The sequence below is a fragment of the Myxocyprinus asiaticus genome, chromosome 50, assembly GCF_019703515.2.
Source record: "Myxocyprinus asiaticus isolate MX2 ecotype Aquarium Trade chromosome 50, UBuf_Myxa_2, whole genome shotgun sequence".
NCBI classification, from domain to species: Eukaryota; Metazoa; Chordata; class Actinopteri; order Cypriniformes; family Catostomidae; genus Myxocyprinus; species Myxocyprinus asiaticus.
The window spans coordinates 15,927,707-15,946,752 of NC_059393.1; the positions used below are offsets into that span (position 1 = coordinate 15,927,707).

At 36.6% G+C, this 19,046-nt stretch overlaps 1 protein-coding gene across 5 annotated transcripts; it reads right to left on the reverse strand.

Annotated features, from left to right (window-relative positions):
- Positions 1–548: 548 nt before the first annotated feature.
- Positions 549–19,030, reverse strand: LOC127439256 (myocyte-specific enhancer factor 2B-like). Of its 5 annotated transcripts, none has more exons than XM_051695462.1 (11): positions 18,907–19,018; positions 16,735–16,776; positions 16,396–16,487; positions 9,779–9,866; positions 8,391–8,594; positions 6,910–7,038; positions 6,548–6,731; positions 3,349–3,512; positions 1,806–1,902; positions 1,409–1,511; positions 549–1,128 (listed from the first exon to the last, which is right to left on the reverse strand). In XM_051695462.1, exons 4-11 carry the CDS (start codon positions 9,830–9,832, stop codon positions 831–833), a joined length of 1,233 nt encoding a protein of 410 aa, XP_051551422.1. In that variant the 5' UTR covers positions 9,833–9,866; positions 16,396–16,487; positions 16,735–16,776; positions 18,907–19,018; the 3' UTR covers positions 549–830. The 5 variants fall into 5 exon arrangements, with proteins under 5 accessions (XP_051551422.1, XP_051551423.1, XP_051551424.1 ...); XM_051695463.1 differs by having other exon boundaries at positions 9,779–9,869; XM_051695464.1 differs by lacking the exons at positions 16,396–16,487; positions 16,735–16,776 and having other exon boundaries at positions 3,367–3,512; positions 18,907–19,030.
- Between the last annotated feature and the right edge of the window lie 16 nt (positions 19,031–19,046).

Below are 19,046 nucleotides of genomic sequence, written 5' to 3' on the forward strand. Positions count from 1 at the left end.
GATGGGCTCAATTTTATGAGGCATAGTGCAGCCTCAAAAACATAACACACCTTTTTAAATGTTTTTTTTTCTTACCTTAAACACAACTCAGGCACTCTAAAAAACAACAAAAAAACAAAAACAAATGTTGGATAATTCTGAATTTCTTTCTTCTGCAGAACACAAATGAAGATTTTTAGAAGAATTTCTCAACTCTGTAAGCCCATACAATGCAAGTGAATCGTGTCCAAAACTCTGAAGCTCCAAAAAGCACATAAAGGCAGCATAAAAGTAATCCATATGACTTCAGTGGTTAAATCCATGTCTTCTGAAGTGATATGACAGGTGTGGGTGAGAAACAGATCAATATTTAAGTAATTTTTTACTATAAATCTCCATGATTCGCATTCTTCATGCATTTCGCCACCTACTGGGCAGGGAGGAGAATTTATAGTTAAAAAGGACTAAAATATTGATCTGTTTCTCACCCACACCTATCATATCACTTCAGAAGACATGGATTTAACCACTGGAGTCGTATGGATTACTTTTATGCTGCCATTATGTGTTTTTTGGAGCTTCAAAGTTCTGTCCACCATTCTGTTCACCTCGCATTGTGTGGACCTACAGAGCATAGATCTTCTTAAAAATCTTCATTTATGTTCAGCAGAAGAAAGTCAGACACATCTGGGATGGAATGAGGGTGAGTAAATCATGAGATAATTTTCATTTTTGGGTGAACTATTCCTTTAAATCAAGTTGAAATAACTCCTTATGGTAACAACTTCACATATCAACCTTTTACAGTTTAGAGAGCCATAAATGTGTGTTGAAGAGGCTTGGGCAACTAGTTATCTTATCCATCCATTACTGATCTCAGGTTGTTTCAGAGGCTCATTGCGTTTCTCTTCTCCAGGGCCTCTGTTTGGACCACGCTGGCTTTTCATAGCCGTATACTCTTCTGAGGGTGTGCGTCTCATCACTTTGGCCTCTTCTATTGGTGAGTGCTGTACCATGTGATGGCCGGGGGACATGGCTGAGTGCGTGTGCTCAGGAGAGGTGCGCTCTGATTTGATGGTCAGGTTGAGAGAGGGGTGTGGCGGGGAGGAGCACTGGGAAGGGTATGAGCAATTTCCACCCGAAGCAATTCTAAAATAAAACATTACCACACACGCACACATACACACACACCATATATACATATTGTAATGAAATGATAATGTATACACAATGGTTGTGTTTCAAAGCCTAGTGATCCACCTAACTAGACAGGTTTTTGTGAATCAGAGGCATATTCTGAACATTCAATTTGAATGTGCCTAAAAATGTTGTCTAGGTAGTTAGCTAACTAGGTTTTGAATCACAGCCCATTTATGTATTAATATAGGCTTTATAATATTTAGGGCAAGCAAAAGAGAAGACATCTCACCCAGGGCTGATCATTGACTGGTGGGCATCCTGATGAGGCACAGGTTGCCAAGTATTAATTGAATTACGCTGAAAACCCACAGTGTGACCTGGGTGGCTGTAGTCTAAGAGGAAAAAGTCTTTAAATACTTCATTTTAGGGTGTTACCTTCATACTTGTGCAATAATTTGCTTCAAAGTAATATAAATATATTGTAGTTAGTATAGCACTGATGGAGCGCTAGAACAACACTTTGTGTGGTCCTTGCAAGCACTGGTATTTCATGCATAATATAAATGCAAAGTAAATAATTAAAGTAACATACTGTATTTAATGTGTAACAAGGACACTGTCAAATAAAGTGTTAGTAGTTTAAGTTTACAGTATATAATTAGCCAGTATTTCAAACTGGCAATCACCTGAGGCTCCGTAGTTCCCCAGACTGTGGCCCAGTAAGCCTGTCTTTCCCATCGCCATCATTTGGCCACCGGCATGCATACTATGATACAGCGCCCTCTAGATATGTACAAAGAAAGCACACATTTACAAAACCACTAGATTTAGATTCGTAATCAGACATGCCCAAACAGAACATGCTGACTTTTTCACATTTTCAGCTATGATTTGGGGGGAAAATATACTTAATTCTGTGTAATGGATTTAAACATGGTAAAACATCTATCTATCTATCTATCTATCTATCTATCTATCTATCTATCTATCTATCTATCTGTCTGTCTGTCTGTCCATCCATCATCCATCCTTCTATCAACCGTCCATCCATCCATTCATCATCCATCCATCCATCCATCCATCAACCGTATGTCCAGCCATCCATCCATTCATCCATCAACCATCCATCCATCCATCCAGTCATCCATCATCCATCCATGAACCATCTGTCCATCCATCCTTCCATCCATCCATCTGTCTGACCATCCGTCCATCCATCCATCCATTCATCCATCCCATCCATCCATCAACCATCCACCGTCTGTCTGTCCATCCATCCATCCATCATCCATCCATGAACCGTCTGTCCATCCATCCGTCTCTCCATCCATCCATTCATCAATCACCATCCGTCTGTCCATCCATCATCCATCCATCCATCCATCCATCAACAGTCCATCCATCCATTCATCCATCCGCCATTTCGTCTGTCCATCCATTCATCCATCCATCCATCCATCTATCAACCGTCCATCCATCCATCCATCCACCCATCCATCAACCATCTTTCCATCCGTCCATCCATCCATCCATCCATCATCTATCAACCATCCGTCCATCCGTCTGTCCGTCCGTCTGTCTCTCTGTCTGTCTATCTATCTATTAATCATATTAATCAAATCAAAACCTTACCTATCTAGTTATGATATATTATACAACAGTTAATTCCGGTCCTCAAATCTGATTGGACGAGAGGTGTTCCAAGTTTGCTGATCTACAGTCCAACAGCATTGGTATGCTTCACTGTTTGTACCACTTGGCTTCTACAAGTTTGCGGCTTTCACAGTGGTGGGTATTTTGCTTTCATTCACTGATTTGTTCAGTAACCATTTTTGGAGATTGCATATTTACTCCAGTAGGTGGTGACAAATAAGTGTCTATTATGTTATGAGTGAGTTATTCAATCGAGTCAACCACTGATATGATATAATATAATATAATATAATATAATATAATCAGTCAACATTCAAACAGAAATGTCATGAAACAAATATTGAAAATATACTCATTAATAAAGTGTAATTTCAAAGCCACTGAGCTACTGATCTGTTAAGCATTACGTAATGTAATGAGTGACTCATTCATGAAAGTTATTATAATGAGTTATAAGGAAATGTATGTGGTTTGCAAGATAACACTGCATCTTCCTCTGTATGCTAAATTTATGTTCAGTGACATCAGAACAAATGAGACAAAAGTGTATTTTTTAATATATGTGTAAGTGAGTACTTTGGTGGACTCTCTCACTGCATTTGCCAAATTGCTGCGGGTTCCGCATAGTGCAGTGTGTGCATCAAGGCGCCGTCCATCACTGGTCATGCTCAGAGGGGGCGGAGTCTTCATCTCCAACGCCCTGCTCAGGTTGCCATGGGAGAACATTGAGTAGCCCAGACCTTTACAGCCATATGGGAAGTGAAAAACAAGATGTGGGTGAAATTCATTTTTCGGTTTCTCTCTTTCTCCCCCTCTCTCTCGTTCTTTTTACCTCCATCTCACTAAAAACAGAAGTTCTCCTTCCCAGATGACTTATTTTGATTCACTATCTAGGCTTGACACCTGTTCGTGAACAGATCCCACTGATAAGTGTGAACCTGCCTTGAACTGACAACTCTGAATTCCACCACACACATTCATTTGACATGTTCTGCATTTGGCAGAGGTTTTAATCCAAAGCAGTTTACATTGTATTCAAAGTATTGTATATATTGTCAGTATTTGTGTTCCCTGGGAATCGCACCCACAACCTTAAGGCCGAAACATACTTTACACAAGTACGTTAATGCAAACGCTTTTAGCTATGCAAGCTCAATTTCATGCATAGTTGCATTCCAAAATGTGTCAGACTGAAATACATCACACAACGCAAGTCCCTGTTGGATTCTCAACATTGCCACAAGGGGCGCTATCTTCGTAGGTGAGTTTTCTCTTTCAAGACAGCTACTGTATTGGCAGAGCAAGAGTTTGAAGAGAACATTGCTTAGTAAGTAAGGTAAAGTCAATATATTTACAGCAACTTATGAACCTGTATAATAACACATCCAGATTAATGGTGCTGACTTTTTCAGGTAACTCTATCGCCCCCTTCAGTACTGTTACTACCACAGTTGTTACCGCCACAATAATGCAAGAATGCAAATTACGAATGTTGAACCGGACCGCGCATTGGCAATGCATTGGCCAAGCAATCGCATCTGCGTACACGTACTTGCGTAAAGCATGTTTTCTTGCTTTACCAGATGAGCTACAGGAACAGACGCATTATATTTGGTAATATTTGCCAATTATTTGGAATATTTCGCTATATTATCTGGTCCAAAAGTCTGAGACCATTTATATCTGGAAATAAAACAAAAGTTTTAGAATTTTTTACATTTTAAAACAATGAAATGTTTTTATATAGGATGAAAAAAAAAAAAAAGATTATACACTATTTTTAATTCACTAATTAAATGTAAACAGATTTGTATAATTGACCATGTTACAGCAACTTAAACTTTTCACTCAAATTGTTACTCTGATATCATCAGTTGAAATGAATATTTTGTTATTAAATAGAAACATTTTCTCTTGTGGCCTCAGACTTTTGGATGCCACTTTATTTGACACTACTAAATTAAAGTGATGGAATCAGACCACAGCATTTATCTGGTATTTAGTCAAATTGCTTTGAGAAGAAAATTCCCATGCAGCGCTACTATTAGTCATATGAAGATGAAGAGACGCTGCTTTACGAAGTTCAGCAGGTGTGACATTATGCTAAGAAACCACAGCTCTGTCTTCAACTACTGTTTCATTGGTTTGTCTGTATGTTAGTGTGTGTGTGGCTGAGAGGGTGAGCTGTTTCACATATGAGAACTTCCTGTGTGCAAAGTACTAAAATACTCCACTCGGGCTGCGTTCCTTTCACTGTAGCCCTATCAAAAAAATACTATAATAAGTAAAAGGTATAATAAGGTAAACTGTTTTAGTGTTTCTATGGGTGAAGTCTCTACAAAACATATTGTGCAACAGTACCAGTTATATAGAGTGGTATATTGTATATGCAGCATTTTATATACTTATATACAGTAAATGTCTCTTATTAGAGTAAATATTGGTAAAAACTTGACACAACACCTTATAAACAAAGTCCCTATCAAGGCAAGTCAATTCACTCGGCGGCCATCTTTGAAATGCTATCCAACAGGCTAAGCAGCTATTTTTCTATGTAAACAAGTGGCATAAAAGTGCAGCTCCAATCTATTTGAATGTGGAAAGACAGAAATCTCCAAAAATGATTGGAGATTACAAGATTACAATCAATTAACATATTTCAAATAAGCAGTAAAGTCTGACAACACTGGTATCATAAATTAGGCTTCTTTACCTCAGATCATGTTAAAAACCACTATTTTCCTGACTTGTCTAGCTAATGCACATGTGCGTTCTCGAGTTGATTCACAGGCGATGTCTGTATCTGAAAGGTGATTGGCTCTTTTACCTGTGAGGCAGTAGTCCATTATAAATAAAGGTTTTCAATGGTTCTTCGAAGCCCTCTTCTTATCAAGAACACATTTACGTTAAATAGGGTTCAAGAATTTACTTCATGGTTCTTTGGAGATTACTGATGTTCTTGCAGTTACATAAGTAGCATCTGCACCAGAACAAACAGTGGCCCAAAAACGCAGACTGATCACACTTTAAATTTAATGACAGGCGATCGAAACTTTTCCGCTGAAATTGGTCTGTGCTTACCGAAATTCTAACCACAGCCCCCAGTGGCCGAAGCTGGAAGTGATGTTGAGGTGAAATGTCCACAGGGTGGCGCCAAAAGTGAGCTGTATTTTAGTTGTAAATGACGTACTACAGTCAACAGAAATGCAAATTTTATTATCTTTTCCCCCAAACCCCAAACCCCATCCCTAAACCTAAATGTCAATGGAGTAAAAATGTCATTTTAGATTGAAAATGTAACCTCTGAATCGCGCTGACTCCTGTTTATGTGAACACAATCACTTCCTGGTTTCCATGGGAGCAGAACCCGCATCTTGGAAATTATTAGCGCAACGTGCTATCAGTAGCACAACTGGGAAAATAAAGATGATTTAATTGATACAAAAATATTTTATGGATATGACACTTTTTTTTTTTTTGGCAGAATAGGGTCAATTTCAGGGAACATTTGGAAGCAGCATGTCGATTTCCCGTGTAGTCATGTTGAAATACCTGCCTTTTATATGTGGCGTAAGGGTCCAAATAAATGTCTTAGGGCCACTGTAGGTAGGTTCTGAAGAACCATGGAACTTTAGAAGGTTCTCTTTTGGCATTAGACTGTAAAAACCTTTTTGGGACCTTTTTTAAATTTAAATTAAAGGAATGTTTAAGAGTGAAGGTGAAGTTAGAAAATATTCAGAAATGTTCTGCCCATTTTGGAGGACATGGACCGTACCTGCATGTGGTCCCACAAGAGCTGTATGGGAGTTTGATCCAGCAGAACCAGCTGACCCAGGCCTGGTGCACAGAGGTTTGAATGTTGGAGTCCGGTGGGCCCCTAAGTTTGAATTTGAGTTGGTGTAACCATTCTCACTACTCACACCTATCATTGGAGCTTCTGTGGGGAGGAGTGAAGGAGCCTGGGAATATATTTTAAAATGTTAAGCTTTAAGAGCATAAATACAGAATATACGCATGTTTACAAATGCATGTGTATTTCTGTGCATCAATGGTTTCATGTACTGTAGGTTTTTAATGTGTTACCATATTACAATACCACAATGGTTAAGTAATTGTTATCAGAACCACGGAACTCACGTAATAGCGCTGGCGAGCAATGGAGAGGTCCATGCCATCGCTAAGCTGATATTTCTCCATCCCTATCGCCATGCTGTCTTCCTGATCGAGCTCAGAACTATCCAGCCCCAGTCCCTTCTTTCTTAAAGTCTGGAGCACTCAAAGAGAGAAAGAGAGAGAGTAGATAAGAGAGTGCACAGTGAAATTAAAATTGTTATGCTGGCAATATAGTTTGTAATGGAAATGGAAATGCAAAATAGAAGCATTCTCACAAGTGGTTTTACTTCTCACTTTTATACTGTATATTTTTATATATTTCAAGGATACATTTGTACTCCACTGTATACTTCAGGTATACTTATGTTCTTCAAGTATAATTATGCACTACACTGTATAATTCAAGTATACTTTTAAATACTTCAAATATACTTTTGCACTCCACTATATATTGAAGTTTACTTTTATGCACTTCAAGTATACTTTTGGACTCCACTGTATACTTAAGGTACTGTATATCTACATTTTTATTTACATTAAGTATAATTTTGCACTCTACTGTATACTTCAAGTGTACTTTTAAATACTTCAAATATACTTTTGCACTCCACTCTATACTTGAAGTATATTTTTGAAATCCACTGTATAATTGAGGTTTACTTTTATACATTTTATATACTTTATTCTTTTGGACTCCACTGTATACTTCATGTTTACTTAAATTTTATATATATTAAGTATACCTTAACACTCAACTGTATATTTCAAGTGCACTTCTATATATTTCAAGTATACTTTTGGACTCCACTGTATACTTCAAGCATACTTCCACATCTACAGACATACATATCCTACATACTAGATGTCTGCATGGGCCTTAAAATGAAACCCGAACCCAACCCGTACCTGAGACCGTGTGGCCCAACCCTACCCGGCCCAAACGATACCGTCAGATTATAAGCCTGAACCCAACCCGAACCCGAAATCGCTCACTCTTTTTATAATTTCTTCTCCTAGCAAGTACGTTGCAATAGGCTATTTTCTAATGTAAGCATATAGGCAACATTCGTAACAATATTGAAACAGTAAACATACGGTTTTAACAAGGCACAGCAGCCCCTCAGTACACTAAAGCAGAAGGGGGTGGGGGGTGTCTGTGAGTGAAAGCATCTGCGAACCCGAAGTTTTACTTGAAAAACTGACCCGAACCCGGCCCGAAACCCGTTGGGTTCTCGGGTCCCATCGGGTCCGGGTTGGGCTGCGGACCTCTACTAAATACTATACTAGATCTACATACTATATGTAAAAATCTGCAGCTTTGCGTCAAAAAATTCAGATAGTATGTACAGTATATTCTCAATTACAAAATAGTTGTGGAACATTCCATTGTTCCTTTACAATTAAATTAACGTCAACAGAAACCGTAACAGTAGATGATAGCAGGATATGATCTGATGATATACTATTAATTAAAGAGCTTCAGAATGGAGATATTTGGCATGTACCTCTAGTATGTCAGTGTTTGTACGGCTCTCATGAGGTTCACTGTATTCGGTGTACTTCAGCAGCACTTTGTCCATATCAGTGCTGGCGTACTGGAAGAGACGATTCGTGCTGTTGAAGATGATGAGAGCTATCTCACAGTCGCACAACACGCTCAGCTCGTAGGCTTTTTTCATCAAACCAAATCTGCGCTTGGTAAATGTCACCTTCAAAAAGAGAAAGAAAAAAACCCCACAGCAGTATTGTTAAAAAACCTCTGACTGATGCCATAATGCTTTCATGGTTTGAATTCTCACACTGCATCTTCTTGGAGCTTTTTTTGGACACTTATTGCTTGCTTCACACCTTTAAATCATTTGCCTTGGTGGAAAATATCACATTCTAATGTAGAGCTTGAATCAACATCTTTGGATGTAGATTTCTATCAAATCAGGTGTGAAAAATCACCTCTGCCCTTTGACCAGGGTACAAGGTGGCAGACAATGAGAGGCCCATATGACCCTTTTCACAAACTGTGAATAATTTAACAGTGTAAATCTAGCAAGTGTATTATATTTTACATTTTTAAATTACTAAATTATTGAAGTTTAAATTCGGGAATGTAAAAAGGGTCCATAATGGTATTTTAATGTGGAAGATGAACAGATATAGATTCAAAATGAGAGCCGTCAATCAGTTACTTTTTTTATTAATTAAATTTAATCAAAGTAATTAATCAATTTAACTAAACAAATCATTTAATTGAATAAATCAATCACAAATCAATATTTGCTGAAAAAGAAACGACAAATAAAGATAATTCAATATATAATAATCAAAATAATCTTAAATATAAATATAATAATTCTGATAGTTCAAAGGCATTATAGATGAGTGATTAGACAATACAAAATGTGGCTTTAGAAGTCAGTATGTTGTTTGTTCTGTTTCTATATCACTGAGTTTGTCAATCTGTTCGATGTAGACTTCTTGCATTCTTGTGCTATTTTTGTTGGACTCTTTTGGAGTGTCTCACTGTGGTTGCATCACATTTTATTTGTTTTATTGGTATCACGTCTTTAGCCAAAAATACTGAATTTTTAGGACACAGTGTCAAGTTAAATGTAGTTTGCAACTTTGAAAAACACACCTTGAAACCACTGCATTCTGTTTGCTCCGTCCAGCTGTCTTTGAATAATCATAGCCTGATATGACTTTAGCTTTTAAATCTAGGCTGCTAGGGTGGGGATAACCAGTGATCCAATAACCTTACATCCACAATCCAATCAAATTTCACTGGATAAAACCAAGTCCCACCATATATTATTTTTAAAATATTCTTCTTCACTCTGAAATATTACAGAAGTAAAATATGCCTTTAAACTGTTTCAACGGGAAAACGAGTACAAACCTGTCGATTTCGTTGGTCAAGAATCCGAGAAATCTGTATTTTCTTCCGCCCCATGATATTTTGTGTTTGGAATGGATTTTTCTTTAATCTGCTAAAAGATAAAAAGTGAATAAACACTTTTGTCCAAAGAAAAGTGTATTTTGTGCATTTCAAAAACAACTTTTTTCATTTTGCCATTTTTTTAAAACATCACCTAAGAGTAGGTGAGAAATACAAATTCCACCTAAAATTTATTTGACATTGATGCCTGTTCTACAAGCAGCACAGTTATTCATTGACAACCATATTGCTACAGAGACAAACTGTGCATGTATTGCCTTCATAAATCTTGTGGGAACTGCTCATGTGTTGTATTTAGCCAATACCCACTTCCAAGCAAACTTTCCTAACGTGGATCACAGTATGGTGTTTACTTATGCCCCCCAGAGAGTCAGTTGGGAGTAAAGTTAGCATGGGCACATGCTAACACCCCCACAGTCTGGGATGTCCCAGCAAACATGAGCATTTCCACGGGTCATGGGTTAAAAATATGTAATCTCCATTTAAAGGTAAAGTTAGCATGTGTTACAACCACACTTAGAATAATAGTGTTTCAATGAAGGGAAAATTCTCATCCACCCCCTGTTCTCCCATGAGTGAAATGGACACAAAAAGACAGTTTTGGTTGTTTGAGCAACATCAATCATCTATAGATGTAAAAAAAAAAAAAAAACAATTTGCCAGAGAATGACTGATGCATTTTAGAGTTCTTGAAGTAATCTGGTAGAATGCTAGTAGCTAGTTGAGAAGGTAAAACACTTGGTGTTTGGTGAATTAAAAGGTGAAGTGTCGCCCAAATGGTAAAGCACATATAATGGTTATCAACAGGTTTCCCAAACACTCCCCTGGCTTCCATTGGTCTTCCAAGAATCACAATTTATTTGATATATATGTAAAGTATAGTAAAATTTGGTAAGTAAAAGTCTAGAATTCTGAAGCTACGTTTGACGCATCTGACGAATTGGTGTTTCTAAACTTCGCATTTACATCAATGAAGTCTATTTAGAAAATGACTTTATAATTATGTATTGAATCACAATTTATTTGAAATAAGTATTGTAAAATTTGGCAAGTGCAAATCTTGTAGCTAGAATTCTGCAGCTATGCTCAACGCATTTGATGACTTGAAGTTTCACAACTTCACGCTTACATCAATTAAGTCCAATCAGAAAATTACAATTTACAATAATGCACTGTCCATCAATTCCAGTGAGAAATCAGATAGTTGCTGTGTTTTCAATGCACAGACTGGCCCTTTACCAAGCCCAGACGGAATCAGCGAACATTTTTTATTTATTTTTTGTGCTGATTTTGTAGGTAAATCTGTGGAATGGATTTAAACATTGATATAAAATTGGTTAAACTGAGTTGAGATTTTTAATGGCTGCTAGCTAAAATATTTAATAAAAAATGGGAGGGAGATTGTGTGGTAATTTTTGAATGATGGGTGTCCCAACAACATGATCGCACAAGAGATCGACATGCTGCTACAGAATGCTCCGGTCATATTCAATCATACATTTTTGCATCAATCCAAATGTGTTTACCTTTTCCTGTGGCGGTACTGATAGAGCATTGCATAAGCAACATCAGGGACACAGGGTCTGATCCCATGGAAACCAGGTAGTGATTGTGTTCACATAAACAATGGTTACTGTGATTCGGAGGTAATATTTTCTCTAATAAATACAATTTTTACTCCACTGACGGTTAGGTTCAGGGTTGGGGTTTGGGTTAGGCCATATAGTTAATAAAATAAGCACGTTGACTGTTTTGCATCATTTACAACTAAAAATACAACTCACTTTTGGCACCCTTCTATGGATATTTCACCTGGAAACTGACACTGTCCTCACTGCAGACTGTAGCGCGATGACACAGTGGATTTAAACCACTACGTAGTCGATTTCCATGATGTACTGGATGTTTTTAATATGCACGTGCACAGCTATTAGATTCTCTTTACAATATTATATTATTTGGTGTTGTCAATATGGCATATAGCCTATACGCAATTTTGTTTGACAGGTTATATTAGTGGCTAACTAAAAGTTAGTAGTTTAACTACTGCCAGTAGACCTCTGTGTCTTCATCCATTTAACAAATGTTATTTTACCTCTGGTACTTCAAAGATTGATGCTTATTTGAAATACTGGATATATGCATTGTTTTGTATTTTATCTCCACAAAACTGCTCTACCTGTGCCATATTGTAATTGACCATTGCAGGATACATAAAGATAAACGTTTTCTTATTATTATTCCTGTCAGCTCAAGTAAGTCATATTTTATAACAATATATGTCCATAATCCACATATTTTATTATAACATGTCTTATACTCTTTCACATATATCACAGAGAGACAGAGCAATACTATAAATAGCCTTTATTTGATTCATACATTAATGATTATTACACGCCGATGACTGCTTCTAAACATCTATGAAACAACGTCTCTATAAGACAAGAGAATAATTATAACATATATATAATAGTCATCATCCATACCAAACAAATTAATTCCAAATACTCAGCATCCCTCATACTCTTTAGAAGACTAAAATCCCTGATGCTCAAGTTATTAGTGCACTATACTATACTAGCCAACTAAAAAAAGGAAACACATTCATTATAACACTCTCTCACTTTTTATTTACACATAACGCTACATACTGTACACACTGAATAAAACGCTTGCATTAAAAACATACAGCATATCATGGCTCTGAACGTTTTAAATCCATTAAAACATGGATTTAGGGGGCCTGGGTAGCTCAGTGGTAAAAGACGCTGGCTACCACCCCTGGAGTTCGCTAGTTCACTAGTTCGAATCCCAGGGCATGCTGTGACTCCAGCCAGGTCTCCTAAGCAACCAAATTGGCCCGGTTGCTAGGGAGGGTAGAGTCACATGGGGTAACCTTCTCAGTGGGGCACGTGGTGAGTTGAGCGTGGATGCCGTGGTGGATGGCGTGAAGCCTCCACATGCGCTATGTCTCCGTGGCGAAGCGCTCAATAAGCCACGTGATAAGATGCGCAGGTTGATGGTCTCAGACGCGGAGGCAACTGGGATTCATCCTCCGCCACCCAGATTGAGGCGAATCACTATGCGACCAGGAGGACTTAAAAAAAATAAAAAATGTACTGGGAATTGGGCATTCCAAATTGGGTGAAAAAGAAAAAAAAAAAAAACATGGATTTAATCCACTATGTAATGGATGTTCGTGACGTAGTAGATGAAATGGACTTCTTGAAGAAACTGGGGCTCACACGTGCCAATAAGTTCAATAATACTTGGCAGTAATACTGGAGGCAGTAATTTGAATTTCAGGAAGCGCAGACCGATTTCAGCTAAAGAACTTTCGACCTACTGTCACCGGATTCACAGTGAGATCAGTCTGGTCCCAATTCTGCTTAAATCTGCAGAGTTTTCTGCATAATTCTGTGTGCATGATTCCTTATGGGCCCTACCACAAGTGACTTACTGCTGATATAAAAGCCCCAGGGAGTTTGGCCATTCTTTTTTTCTCTCATATTAGACATGCGTGACCTCATCTATTTTTAAAATCTCAAAGTCAATGGTTTGCGGAGAGAACGACACAGTTCCCACGATCCACGAGTGCCCGTTGCCCTCACACCCACCCCTTGGCATACAGGCGGACAAGTGATCCGGAGGAATCCTTGTTTTGTGCCATTATAACCATATAAAGAGAATACAGATATGAGCATCTATACACAACCTTGCACACACACACACCTAAAGGCTTTGACAGTTGGTATGTATCAGGGCCAGCAGTTGGTCATGAGATATAAATGGAATGTGAGGAAGTGAGAAGTATTTGTGATGAGATCTCTATCACTGTCAGTCGCTACGTTTAAAGTTCCTTAAATTTGTAAATGCATTTGCTAATATGAAGCATACGGCCTTCACTGAATCAAAGAGAATATGAAAATGCTTTCAAAACAATGCACATGGAAGCAAGTATAGATATGTTTTGTTGTTGTTTGACACTTAACTCAGTTCTTGAGCTTTTGAGAATCAGTTATTTCAACGAACTAAGGTTGGGTACTGTGGTAGACATAACCACAGAAACAGTAGCAGGGTCTGAAATAGTCAGATGTGAGGTGAATTCATTTTCAAAATGGTATGAGTAAAATGAATTTTTAAGTCATGATTCCATCTGATGACACTAATGGTGCATAAATGATACACTTCACCTTTAATCTCTAGTCATGTTTATAAAAGCACATACATTAGCTTTGCCATCATATTCTCAACCTTATGTCATCCCAATCCCTATGAATTTATTTTATGGAGCGCAACAGAAGAGATTTCAAGAATTTACTACAAGAATCTTTTTACATGCAATTATATAAATAGGGGATGGAGCTTTCAAGCTTCAAAAAGGATGCAAAAACTTTGACAGAACCTAAGGAGGAGAAAATGATGACAGAATTAAATTTTTGTTTGAACACAAAACACACAAAACCTAGATAATGAATTAGAATATTTCCTTAAAACTCTTCACAAAGGCCAAATGCAGTAACTACGTCAACACTGAAACTAAGATAAATGAGTATAAAGTTACTTGGTTTTAGAGTAGAATTTATAGTTACAATGTTTTGGGTAGAAAAAAAAATACAAAATACAATATACAGTGTATATATATATATAGAGAGAGAGAGAGAGAGAGGAAGAGGGCGGGGCCGGGCCGTGAGTGCACACGGCCGGCCCCCAATCGGGCTAATCAGCCGAGGAGAGGGATAAGGCCAAGCTGGATGCAGCAGTTCTGGAGAGAGAGAGCCACACACAGCTGCCATGTTGTCTTTATAATAGCATGTCTGCTATTTTTCCTCACATAATTTAAATGGGTCTTTATCCATGAATATTTTAGGAAGGGGGTCCCTCACATAGGGATCATCATATTTAGGGGTTCTTGGTATCAAAAAAATTTAAACATCCAGTCTAAGAGGCCTGGTTTCAGATTCATGAAAATCTTCTGAAGACAAAAGTTAAGAAAGTTTATCAGGATAAATAATAAGTTCATAAGAAGGTATCTAGCTGTAAACGTTGATGGTTTAAGAAAAAGATGACAACATTCGGCAACACTTTACAATAAGTTTCCATTTGTAAAGTAAGGGATAATGTACAGTCAGCTGGTTGTTATCGGAAAATAAACTCAGACAGGATGAGTCATATCTCAGCCTGAAGGGGTTTATTTTGTGATTACAACCGGTTGACCGTACAGTATCCTGCTTATTACACAGCTACTAACCAAATAAATAAATACATGGACATAAAATATTGATTTGCATTGAAATGATGTAATTCTGTAACATTAAATACAGTAAATCACTGAACAGCTAAAATTAATCTCCGGATTGGAACGAAGTTCTGTTGGTGTTTTTTGTGTGAAAATAACCATCTGACTCCTCATTTTTCAGCCTATTACAAGACTACTCTCCAAACAAACAAATAAATGGACATGAAACATTGATTTGTGCTAAAATTATGGAATTATGTGAGAAGTAATAAATAGCTGAACAGCTGAAATCCATCTCCGGTTTGTGTCGGAGTTCTGTTGACGTTTCATTTTGTAATTAATGACCGTCTGACTGCGCATTGTGTATCTTATTAGAAGACTACTTGCCAACTAAATAAATAAATGCACATGAAACATTGATTTGAGCTGAAATTATTTTATGTGCTTTTGTAGAGATCACACAGTGAGCTGAGAAGCAGGAACGATGGCTCACAAACACCCGGATGAGCGATCTGATACGTGGATGTACAGTTGTTACTGAGCAATATCAGACCACTAGATGGCACCACTGACCAATCAGAATTGAGTATTCTAGATAGCCATGTAATAACATTAGTTAACTACATTAGTTAACATGAACTAACGATGAGAAATACTTTTACAGCATTTATTAATGTTGGTTAATGTTAATTTCAGCATTTACTAATACATGTTTTAAAACAAAAGTTGTATATGTAAACATTAGTTAACATGAACTAATGATGAACAATTGTATTTTTGTTAACTAACATTAACAAACATTAATAAATTATGTAAATAAATATATCATTGTTAGTTCATGATACCTAATGCATTTACTGTGTTAACAAATGGAACTTTATTGTAAAGTGTTACCGAACATTCTTACGAAGTCTTTCGGGAATACAAAATATTCGTAACTTTTTCTTAAGTCACAAAATAAGAAAAAAGTATTAGTTCTGAATATTTCGTGAATCCTGCCCTGATTTTGGTCGATTTTTACAAAATGTCTAGTTACTGTGTTTTTCCTTTGCATTGCAGTTCACTGATTATAGCTGTAAAATGGATTGTATATGAACAAAATGAAAAGAAGAGAAATACATGAAAAAATAAATAAATCACAAGACAATGGTTTTGCTGCGTAATAGAGCAACTATTGCACCTCTGGATCCTCCATGCCCTCAGTGTGTGTTCGGCTTCCTGTGAGACTCTTTCAGAGGCCTGACAGTGGAAAAGAATACACACAAACAGTGGTGGCCTGCTACGCTTACACAATCTCCCACAGAGGAGCACTTACTCTGGGCAAGAGGGGACTAATTGCTGGGTCCCTCAAGGGGGCAACACCATCAGTGCACCAACAACAGACACCTTTGTCAAGACAAGTCAAAGCTGTTGGAGCATGGGAACAAAAATAAATGAGCTCTACAAAATATACTGCAAGCTAGAAATGATTTGTTAATGGAAGTCAACATTTTTCAAAACCATATGCAACTGCCACCTGTTGCATACAGTCACTTCAGCTGTTGCAGGCTGAAGCTTATGGTTTTTATGTTTATGTATTGAGGGATGAGAAACCTATGCTTGCCAAAAATAGCAAGTAAGACTTGTATTTGCATATCAAATGACTAGAGCAAACCTGCAAGAGCATGGCTGAGAACCCCAGGAAGCAAGAGGAAACCTGTCAAGAAAATGGCTTGGTCATGTTTAATCCTAAATCAATACAAAACAAATATGTAATTATATTTACATAAAGAAAAGCCTACACTTTTCTGGCGTTGTTTTCAGGACACTTAAGTACATTTTACTCCTCAGTTTTCATTAATGCAACACATCGGGACGTTTTACTTTTACTATTCCAATTGTTTTCAATGATGATTCTTATTACCGTAACCATACCGTATTTTTTATTTTTTTTTTTACTGTATTCAAAAAAATACACGTTGCACAATTTTTTTTTTTTTATTAAAATCAGTTAAAATTTATACAGATGTACTGAATAAATACTTTACAATTTAAATAATATATAAAAAAAAATTCTCTTTTTTTTAATTTTATTTTTATTTATTTTTTTGCATTGCGGTAATGAGAATTTTCATGAAAATAATGTAGCAACTTAAAAATCTTAAAGGAATATTCTGGGTTTATTACAAGTTAATCTCAATCGACAGCATTTGTGGCATAATGTTGATTATCACAAACATTTATTTTGACTCTTCTCTCCTTTTCTTTAAAAAAAAAAAAAAAAGCAAAAATCGAGGTTTCAGTGAGGCACTTACAATTGAAGTGAATGGGGCCAATTTTTGGAGGGTTTCAAAGGCAGAAATGTGAAGCTTATAATTTTATAAAAGCACTTAAATTAATTCTTCTGTTAAAATGCATGTATTATTTGAGCTGTAAAGTTGTTTAAATTGTCATTTTCAGTCGTTTTAGGGTTTTAGTGTTTATTGACTACATCGTCATGGCAATGAATTTATAAAATTGGCTATATCTTTACACAGAAAAGGCTAGTAAGTGATTTTATCACAATAAAATCATGTTTACAAGCATATTGTTTACGTCTTGTGGCTATACTTTTTAAAAAGTGAGTATTTTAATGTAAACAAAATTGGCCCCATTCACTTCCATTGTAAATGCCTCACTGTAACCCAGATTTTTGCTTTTTTTAATGAAAATGAGGGGCAATCAAAACGTATTTTTGTGGTTATCAACATTATGCCACAAATGCTGTCGATTGAGCTTAATTTGTATTGAACTCGGAATATTCCTTTAATGGCCCTAAAAACGTGCTTTATTTTCTATATGCAAAATTTAACTTCTTATTTGTTTCTTTTGCTTTTGATGTAAATATCCAAGACATACTGTAGTATTAAGCATCTAAAAATGTAATTAGAAGCAACTCTGGAAAAGAAAATGCTGCATATTTGCACTTTGCACCAACTAAACGAAGCCATACCATTCTATGATTTGCACAGTTCTGTACTATTATGAAAATTATGGTGATTTTGCCAATGACGGATACGATTATGTCAGTTTGCCACAGAAACCACTTGTCAATCAAAACACCTGTAATCTGTTAACTCACAACTGCTTCACCTGAGTGACCAAACAGTTCATAATAGTGGCGTTAATACCACTTTGTGTAATAAATAAAGTGTTCTGCATTAGATTATCACAGTTTCAAGGTTACAATCGATGGTGGCTTGATTAGACTAGTGAACAAGCACAAAGCCTACTTTTTGTCATAAGTCCTAATCATCTGTGTGTTAAGTAATATTGATTCATTTTAAAGAAATGTTATGAGTTAAATGGCCAAATTCCATTGGCTGTTGATCGCTGTTTCTTTAGATTCTATACTATTCCATGACAACTGGACAAAGATGATGATTCTTTGTATACAGTAGGCCTACACATTTTGTTAACTATGAGATATTAAATATGAAACCATCAAAAACTTGCATTGTGACCTCTTATATGACACCAACAATGCAGTAGGTTGTCTTAATATAACGCATGCTGGTACACTTTAAGAACATGCAGACCATACATACATACATACATACATACATATATATATATATATATATATATATATATATATATATATAGGCTATATATGATACTTCAAAATAACCTATTCATAATTTAATTTAGTTTAATGCATGAAATTACTTGTTAATCCACTGAGGCTGCACTGTGTTATTTCATTTAACTAGCTCTGCAGTCCGGTATATAACATATACAGTAACTGTATAAGGTCTGCTTGGGATACAAACGTATTTTCACAAGTAGTAGGCTAAAAAGTTATTACCTGCTTTTGAAATGAACCAGTCAATGAAGTTGTTAACAAAGTCACCAGTCTGCAAAGCAGTGACTCAGATGAATGGTCGTGTTGATTCAGTCACATCACCCGATGATCGTCGAGCGCTTTTGACAGTTGCGCATCTCCAG